This window comes from Limulus polyphemus, unplaced genomic scaffold (genome assembly GCF_000517525.1).
Source record: "Limulus polyphemus unplaced genomic scaffold, Limulus_polyphemus-2.1.2 Scaffold941, whole genome shotgun sequence".
Classification (NCBI taxonomy): domain Eukaryota; kingdom Metazoa; phylum Arthropoda; class Merostomata; order Xiphosura; family Limulidae; genus Limulus; species Limulus polyphemus.
Genome location: NW_013666551.1, coordinates 60,405 through 70,624, shown reverse-complemented (window position 1 = coordinate 70,624; position 10,220 = coordinate 60,405). Strand labels below are relative to the sequence as shown.

Sequence of the window (10,220 nt, the reverse complement as noted above, 5' to 3'; positions counted from 1 at the left end):
TTATGTTTGAAATTATGAACATTGCTCAACATCATGAAAATTAAACCTTATTTTCAATAAGCAATCCTTAAAAATATTTGGGGGTGCTTAACTTTTTTCCAGGTGTATATATGGCAACACATTACAGAACCACAGCAACTGATATAACTACAGAAAATAACCCAAGGTTTCTGGAGTAATCTGTGTGGGAGCTAGAAACAGTCAGTTATAAGCTACTAAAGTATGTGAACAGTGTGTAATATATAAATATGGCAACATACATATATAAGCACGTGTATGAACATTACATAATCGTTCATTAATAGATCAAGTGGATCAATCACACAAAAAATAAAACAGTAAGCAAAATGTGTATGGTAACAAAGGATTTCATCTGAATGTTAAGTTTGTGATACGAGGTTGACCATTAGGTATTATTTAGATACAGTGCATCAGTTATTTTTGTTTAGTACTTGTGAGAGAATGTTTCAGTTTTGTCATTGAAATATTCATCAGGAAGTGAATTTTTCTCGAGATAAGAAACTCAGGCTACATCTGAGAGGAAAGTTTTTCATTAAGAGTAGTGCAAGATATTTTGAATGGATTTAGTTTGAGAAGGCATTACCGATACCTTCAGAAAAACAGTGTACTATCTTTATAGAAATAGATACACACTGAAACTAGTTTAAAAACCATAATATATAAAGACTGTGAGAATTTGATGGTTATTATTGACATCAAAATCGTTTCTTGCTCATGAGTACATGGTATTCTCAGTCAGGAGTCTGCAAATATGTTCTTAAGGATTGTATATAGTAAGTCAAACTTTAAAGAAATGTCTCATTAACTTACAGCCAGCTTCTTTGGTACAATGACAACTGAAGTCATTAATATTTCATTGTAACAATGGAATTTCTGTTCAAGACAAAGGCAATAACAAATTTGATGAATAAATACAGTGGTTTGATACCTGAAATCAACTCGCTCTTTATTATAAAGTGTCATGTTAAAAAAAAAACACAAATCACTAAACATTTTATAAATTAAACTTTTATTCAACTATTAAGCTTGATTTCACAGAAAGTACTTCCTCACACGAACATTTGGCTGAAATTCTTTTAAAATTATATGAAAAACACCGTGATATCATACCTTCAAACCACATAACACAATTCTGTAACAGACCTTAATAAAAGCAATATATATATATATATATATATATAAAGAAATAAAACATTTGGAGAATAATAATCTTAATGGGTAATGGTTGATATTACATCACAATAAGATACATAATTTTAGTTAAGTCAAACACACTAAGCCAATATAACTTTTCAGCAAGGAGAATGTCTAATGGTTCTTCTATTACATTTTGGTTGTCACATGTGCTGCTATTAAAGCTTGCATGTAAAACATACTATCTTCTTTCTAAAAACTTATATTGGGCCAGTAAAGAATGATATAATTAAAATAATTAGTCTTATATGGTTTGTAATATCATACATATCAAGTATTAATAATGATTAATACTTTGCTAGGTAAGGCATTATAAATCATATTATGTCAAACATTAAAAGGTTTAGTCTTGGTTTTCTTTAGAATTCTAGGTTAAAGTATTAGTGCTATTTTGCAGTTTCTAGATAACCTAACCATAAAGCAGTACATTTGTTTATGAACAAGAAGTTTACTTTTCCTGAAATATTATTGTGAAGATATATACCAGTACTGTTATCCATTCATTTGATTTTTCTATATGACTTGTTTGAGTGAATTTGCCCATAAATCTTATTTGTGTTGGTTCTACTTCTTTTAGAAGTTTGGGGAAATAACTTTCCAAAAAAATACATTTCCCAAAGTATTGTAATTATGCAGCATTATAGAAAGGAAATACTTTCAATATTTCTTATAGTTGAAACTAAGTGGACTATTTTAAAATTTGTTTTCAAAAAGTTTTAACTGGATGAAATTTTATGGTCTTGTAATTCAATTTCAAGCAATATATAAAACACCTTTCTTTATAACTTCTGGTTTTTTTTTATAGCGGTCAAACTTTGCTTACTGGTCTAAAAAAATTGTTATTTTATTTAAAAAATAAGATGTACTTGCTTCTTAATAGATATATTAAAACAGGTAGGTATAGTAAAATTAAAAGTTTAGCCTTTTTCACTGCAGATTAACCAGCAAAGTATTAAAAATAAGACAGTAAAAATTTATTAGATTCTCGATTTGATTTTCATTTATGATACATATTTATAAAATAATAAAAGCTATATATTAAGTAACATTAAAAGATAACAATAACAAAAGAAGAGATCTGTAGTTTAAACGACAGCTTTAATCAGTGTTTTGTACATTTTGCATGATGTTGCTCATTTTCAGGGAATTGGAAAAATATGCTAATTTTGTGAAATTACTACTTGTAAGTTATGCATTTATATAACTCACACATTATTCTGTAAAATGCTATTTTTATGGTTGAAAAAATATATTAAATGAAAGGATTTAGTAATGCTACAAATGTTGTAAGTTGATAATTTTAAATTTGCAGCTAGTAAAATCTGTAGTTGTATAAAATTAAGAAAATCTAAGTTTTAATTTATAATAAACAGCATTTGGTTAAAGAAATAGACAGAACATGTCTATTATAATTAAAAACTTTGTAAAACTAAAAATTACAAAGCATAAATGCTATAGTCCTGATTTTGGGCCTACTCATAAGAATATACAATTATATATAAAACTATCTACAAACTGATATACATCATACAAATCTGCAACCATGTACACAAATGCAAGTTAAAATGCTGGGAATTTTAAAATCATTTTGATGATTCAATATTCACTGAACAACTGTTTTGTTGAGTCACTGGTGCACGAGCAAGTTCTAATAAGGCTAAAGCACCCAACAACTTGGCCTTGTGTTCATTTGAAAGAACCTCCATTTCTGGTACAATTGTTTTGACAGAGGTATCATCACTGATCGATGCTTCTTCAAGTTCTTCTTGAAACTTCCTCTGTCGAAGGTGGACGTTTCCATTCACATATCGCTTATTTCTGTAAAAATTAAAGCACCTTTGACAGTTAACATGAAAAAACATAACCCTTTTCTTTCTCTATTTGCTAAAAATACTTGTCACTCAAAATTTAAGAATAGGATTTAATTTCCAACTAAAGTGAATGAAACTTGCATCCTACCTATGACATACACGGAAAGAACTTCACAATAAAAATATATTAACATTTCATTTTTATAATTTTCATTAGTTAGAGGGTAACACAGAAAATTAACTTGGGAAGTAATAATCAAGCGTAAATGAGGCAAGTTTCCATGCACAGAAACTTTGAGCTGAGGGTTGTAGGTGGTGCTCAAAGCAAAAAAATTAATAGATACTTTTAAATATTATGTTATATGGAATATTTTGTGCCCAAAAGCTGTAACTGCTCCCAAATTTACACTGTATTACCTCTATTAGTGGCAAAAAAAAAAAAGTTATCAATTTATGATTGCATGCAAAGAGTAGTATATAGTGATGATGTGAATTATTTTAAGGTTTTGATGGATCAATCTGCAAACAAGAAAGAAGCATAACTTTTTTAAAGTAGTATAGAACTGTAAGCGAGTAGAAAACTTGGTTTGTTTATGTTGAAATATCTAAAACTACCTAAATTCTTGCTTGCAACTGTTTTCATCATTAAAGGGTACTGGTGTTCTCAGTTGTTGGGGAGTAGATTGTTCTCTCTGAAGTACTGCCCATGGGTGATGCGAACAGTGGCGATTGGCATGAGTAAACCGGCTGGTACAACCTAAAAAAAGAGAACTTCAGTATTTTAAAAAATCATCTCCTAAACAAATGCAATTTTAATTTATCATGAAATGGGGGTAAAAAAAAGAACAAAATAAGAAGCAATGAGTCTAACAAAGCTAGACTTAGATTTATATAATATTTTCTTTACTGCATAATTACATTTAAGCATGAGAATAAAAAAAGAAATCATCATTGTTCTTAAAAACCATGAATTATTCTATCATTTTCATTATCAAGATTTCAGTTTTTTTCAGGAGAAACAACGAAGTTGTCTAAAATTTCACTTAACGTTTTTTCTCAAAACATAAAATTCTGATACACTGTTATAAAATAAAATAAACATAAAGAATATGCACTTCTAATGGTGTCTTCTGAACACATGAAACTTTAAAGAATTAATATCTCACACTGCCAGTTTAAACAGGTGAGATTAAAGGAAAACCGTAATTAGTGTTTTTATTGAATTGAAACATTTTTTAAAGAAATTTAAATCTCAGTAAAAAAGTTGCCTTCTGAACATTACAAGCTTTAGATTGTTAGCAAATTAACAGTTGGTCCGTTTTTTTCTCTGAACTATTAATAAGTAAATTTTCAATGACATATGAAGATGTTCACATAATAAAATGTTATTATTATTGGTAATAATTGGATTTGTTTAATTGAAAATGTTAAATTTTTCTATCTTGGTCCTTCGCTCTTACCTACTACAGAACAACAAAATGGTTTTTCACCAGTGTGCAGTCGTTGATGTGTTTTCAGTTGACCACTCTGTGCAAAGGCTTTCCCACAGTTGAGAAATTTACATACATAGGGTCGCTCACCTAAAATATTACAAATTTACATTATGAAAGTTATAGATATGTACTCTACAGAGCTATTTGCACATATGTATGATCTGCATATTCAAATACAATGGCAGGTTGACATATATGTGAGCCATGGTAATAACAACAAACTTAGCAACTATTTCACAGTGCAGTACCATCATGGATAGACTTAGAGTTGAAATAACGTATCATGGTCCTTTGCAAGGAAAGATATTCATCTAGAATCTGTTGAACAATGAAAAACATTTTGAACCAAAGAACCTTCAATATCTCCCATGGAAGTAGAAAAATGTGCACAGCAGAGCATTTAGTACAGCAATAAGTTTTTGAAACACACCTTAACTAAAAGTAATGGTTAAGAAGATAAATAATTCTCTGACCCAAACAGCTATTATGATGGTGCTTTACATGTCTATTATCTTGTTAATCAAGATCTTAGGTAGAAGTAAAATAACAAAAAATAAAAATATATATGAGATACGATGAAGCATACCAATAGTATTAATATGACAATGTTAATCTCTTTCACTGATTTTAAGTAGAAAACTATCGTGAAACAAGCTGTAGCATGTTAGTAATGCACAATCCTTTTATATTTCAGTATACTCACTGTAAAGCACAACATATTAGCACTATATCAGCCAATATTCAGTATGGTGATGAGCTTTCCCTGTTAGTTAGTGTTATTGTTGTTTTAACTTACAAAGTTTAAAGTGTTAACACTATCATTAAGTTAATATTTTTGTTATTGGCAATATAATTAAAACTTTTACTAATTTTTATTTTAAAATTGTACTGTACCGTAGTGAGTTCTGCTAGTGCTAACCTGTGTGTGTCCGCATATGAGCTTGAAGAGACTTCCCACGAGGAAATACCCTGTTACATACATTACATCTAATAGAACTTTTAGACGATGATCCTTCGAGTATAAGATTGGTTAGTGAATCTAATTTTGGTCTTCCACGCCGACCAGACTCTTTCTGCTTTTGGTTGCTGCTGTTTGTCGACAGACCAACACTATCATCTGGAGATGAATTTAAAAGCTCGGCTTCGGAAGAATACGACGTACCACTACCAGGGCTAAGCTGAATCTCACTTGCGCTTTCGCCCCAGTTCCACGGATACATTCGTAAATCTTTGAGAGGTGGACTGTTCATTTTATTCAAATCACTACTTGCAAGTTCTTTAGATACTTTTCGTTTAGGGCTAGAATCACTACTGGTATTACACATAGCCATACTAGAGCCTGAAGACGTTTAAACTTTTATACTACAATCCAGCTGCTCTTTAATAAAAGCCAGAAAGGTGACTCCACTTCCCGCCTAAAGCTAAATTTACCCGGCTAATGCGAAGTTCCCGCCGTCGCGAAGAACACTGGGAATTTTTGAAACTCCCTCTATTCGTGTAATAAATAAATATATATATATATATATTAAGATTTTTAAATCTATTTTCTTTGTAGTAAAAACGAAACCTCGAGATGCAATCAAAACAACAAAAAACTTTTATTTTATTTGAACTTGACATTGACAAATTAATTTTTTTTTCACCAAAGATAATGTAGCTCGTAGAAAATAATAATTTTAGGCTGCCTTCAGACACTCTTTATATAGACCAACTGCGATAAGTCTGACTTCTTTGTATAAAAATATTTATTGACAGAAAATGTAACTTTTGGTTATTCTGTAATGAATATCACTACTTTGACACAAACAATATTTTTGATATGTAAAGACTAGGCCTGCGAATAGTATATCAAAAATATTTTCAAGTATAATTTTTATTTATAATAATATAATCAAGATCTCTTTCATTTCTGTTGTTGTTAAGTTTTTACACAGTTTTAAATTGTGGACTTGACATTACATTCGTAAAGAACAAATCTTGAGAAATGATACATGGCGTTCCTATTAAACACATATAAATACAAAACAGACTAGACTAGTAGTCACCTAGAATTTTTACTGAGGCCAGAAAAGCATACAGGTAACATTAAAAACTTCTCAAAGGAAAGTTTTTGTCTGGTGAGCAGGAAAAATTAAAATACACACTTATAAAATCAATTGAAATTTAGTAAAGTGCATAATCACTTTATACATTAAAAATTTTAACAAACAATGTTAAAATAAATGTACTTAGAAATTCTTATTTAAATGTTCACTCGACTTTTGTATTTCGTCCACAGTTTTTGACAAATAACTTTAAATTTTGCATGTAGGCTTTTGGCCCCCACATGATACGAACGATTAACATTTTTCTTTTTCGAATGGAGATCAAGGGATTCCTTGGTACTCTCAGCCTTGATTGAACTGATTTAAGATTTAAGTAAAAATTGATAATAACATGTAAAAGAAAGAAAGAAAAAAAAACATTCAAAACAATAACACAAATTCAGATTTCAGAAAATTCTAGTTTGAGCCATTTCGAAGTCAAAGGGCTTTTGTGAGTTCTCAGAACTCCATCGACGGATTTCCATGAAAATTGGCGTGCATATGTAAGACTTAATTCAAAATAATTGTTTATATTTAGATTTTGAAATTTTTATAATGCAACCGTTATATCGGGGTTAATTAAGCGCATTTTGGGGGTTCTCAGGATTGACTTAAGTGAAAACTAGCATGGATTGTTGAAAATAAGTATAGACGGTAGTACTGGATTAAAGAGTCTTGTTCATTATGGAAATTTTACCTGCCGTCCCTTCCTTAAAATAGACAGAGCAGGTGATAGAAAGACTGCAAAAACCAAAACATCTCCTCATGTTATTATTAGCATTAATATTAATCATAATAAAACAGATAAATAGTTCTCAGCAGAAAACCCAAGCACCAGTGACAGTGAACAGATTTTGTGTTTTTGTTCTAATAATTAATGTAAATAAATCCTTTTATCCCACCCAAGTAATGTAATTGATAAGCTGAGAAAACATTACAGTTTTATAAAATATAAATAAGTAAATGGTGTTTATGTGTATTGTTAAATTCAGACTGTTCTGATTGTCATATACGGCCCTCTAACGGGAGATCAAGGGATTTTCATGATTGCCTGCACTGATTTATATGAAAGGTAACAAGCACATATAAATGTACGTTAAAAACAATGTATGGAAAATTGCATACAGTTACCTTCCATATATTTTTGCGGGCAATGCGCTACTGGCTAATAATCTACAAAAATTAAATTTTCTTGAAAGCTAGTATTCAAAAAATCGATAATTCGTAACAGTATCAGCTATTTTTTAGTTACTCTGATACTATTCAGAATAAATCTATTATATATATATATATTTCTACTTACTTTTTATTACTTAATAATTTCCATATAATAAACTAGTATATGAGAGTAGTAGAGATTATTCGATTAACAATGCAAGGTGAAATTCAAAAACGAACTACACCATATTTCAAATATTCATGCCAGTAACTCCTCTAGGATAAACATCTGAGATCTGTAGGTATTCGGAAAAAAACTATATGATGTCATTTACCTAGTATGGGCTTCTTTCGTGGTTTCAGACAATCTCAGCAAAAGTGATGTGTTTTATGTTATTTTTAGCATGTCAAGCCGAAACTAATATTCTTATACATTTTTCCCTTCTTTTCACGTTCAGTAATATATCATTGGTCACTCGGTTGCAACGGGGATTATCATATACTTTCTTCTCAGACGTTTGAATATACTTTTGAATGTGATGGGTTATACAGTGGAAGTAGGACCGTCTTTCTATGCTTATTCCCGAACTTCGACTATGGTTGTGCATGCGTTGAAGGATTGTTTTATATAATCCCTTGAAGTGGCTGGAATCAATTAATTCCTGGTGGTTTACATATAAACAATGACGTCACCTGCGCCGTGCTTCAGTTAATTATAAGTTTTCTCTACGTTTTAGTAAAGTTCTCAAAAACCAAAATAACCTACTTACTTTTATCTTTCTTTTCCATTCATAGGCATTTCAGTCATCACCTAATATTATTACATAAAAGGGCATTAGTTTTAATAAGGTAGTATTCACGGCCCCACTAAAAATACAGTGAAGAAATTAGATTGACATAGACAAGTTTTGCTACTTGATAGTTCTTCGTTTCTTTGAAAGTCGGTATATTCAATTCAAGTAATCGGTAAGTAAACCCTAGCTTGTAAGCTTTTCATCATGTTAAAGCTGGCATGCTAACCACTAGACCATGTCCAGCTAACTGCAATACTAACTGTGTTTTGTTTTTTATTTTTATTATTTTGTGTGATTCGTGCGTTGTTAGGGTCTATGTAATCAACAAAGTTAAGGACCCACATAACAGCACTTTGATGCGTAGTTAATTTAGAAAAATGTGTTTAACAAAAGACAGTGGAAGTCCACATGAGACCCTCTCATCAGTAATTTTAGGGTTAAGGCAGTTTTCCTTACAATTCATATTTAGTAATTCTAAAAACTTACGAGTGAAAGCAAAGAAAAATATATAAATCACACTATATCTGCCATATCCAGTGGCGACTTCGTTAAGCTTAAGTTAATTTAAAGAATATCTATATACCAGCTGAAATAGTATCATTTATTTCTGTTTCAAAAGGACTTCAGATGGTGAACTTGTTGCTGGAACAAATCTTACACGGCCTGTGTTAACAGCTACAGTAAAACCTCGACATTAAGGGCACCCTTACGACTGCGTCCAAATGTCTTCTATAGAAAGGTGCCCTTAATGTCAAAAATAAGCCACGCAGAGCTGGATTCCATATTTACCGTACTAACTTTCTGAATTTTAGGCCTCCCATTTTGTTTGGTGTATGCATTTAAAGGCATTTTTGTTACATGTAGGCCTATGTAAGCAGTGTTTTTATGTATACTGTAAAATATTAAATAAATGGTACAAAGAAATGTGTGCTTTTTAAATTTATTTCTATTCCATAGGTATGACAATACATGCACATGTAAAAAATTAACACACATTTGTACATCACACAAATTAGGTCATTAGCACAAATATGTGTATAGCAAACTTATAATCTTATTCTTTATGTCATCGGAGCCTGTTCAATGGCATCACGTCTCGAGCACAGGAAGCACGGAACCATGGTCCAACCCGCTAACCACTAGTCCACGTTGGATCTGTTATAGATCGCATTAGCGAGCATGTATTAGGTTTGATCCACACTGTTCTACAAGTATTTCAAATTTTCATTAATTATGTTTTTTAATGCTCAGACATTTTGGGATATGCAGGTAAAAATAATATGTAGTGTTGCTTAGTGGTGACATGAGCTTGTATTGAAGTTATAGTGTGACATATATGAACAGTTATTATTATTATTATTTCTATAGTGCAATCTATAAACAGATGTCACATGTTATTTCTTTTCTTTATTTTTTCCAGATAAAAGGAGTTATCTCTAATGCTGCTCATTAAAACTAAATTTATATCTGTCGTATATAACCTTTCTTTGTAGTTCAACACATTATTTTCAATCCTATATAACCTTTCTTGGTACTTCAACACATTATTTTCAGTCCTTTATAACCTTTCTTTGTAGTTCGACACATTATTTTCAGTCCTTTATAACCTTTCTTTGTAGTTCGACACATTATTTTCAGTCCTTTATAACCTTTCTTTGTAGTTCG

At 30.6% G+C, this 10,220-nt stretch overlaps 1 protein-coding gene across 1 annotated transcript; it reads right to left on the bottom strand.

Annotated features, from left to right (window-relative positions):
* Positions 1-2,687: 2,687 nt before the first annotated feature.
* Positions 2,688-5,850, bottom strand: LOC106461350 (zinc finger protein 367-like). Its single transcript, XM_013921169.2, has 4 exons — positions 5,439-5,850; positions 4,487-4,606; positions 3,642-3,783; positions 2,688-3,033 (listed from the first exon to the last, which is right to left on the bottom strand). The coding sequence occupies exons 1-4, from the start codon at positions 5,848-5,850 to the stop codon at positions 2,799-2,801; spliced, it is 909 nt and encodes a 302-aa protein (XP_013776623.1). The 3' UTR covers positions 2,688-2,798.
* Between the last annotated feature and the right edge of the window lie 4,370 nt (positions 5,851-10,220).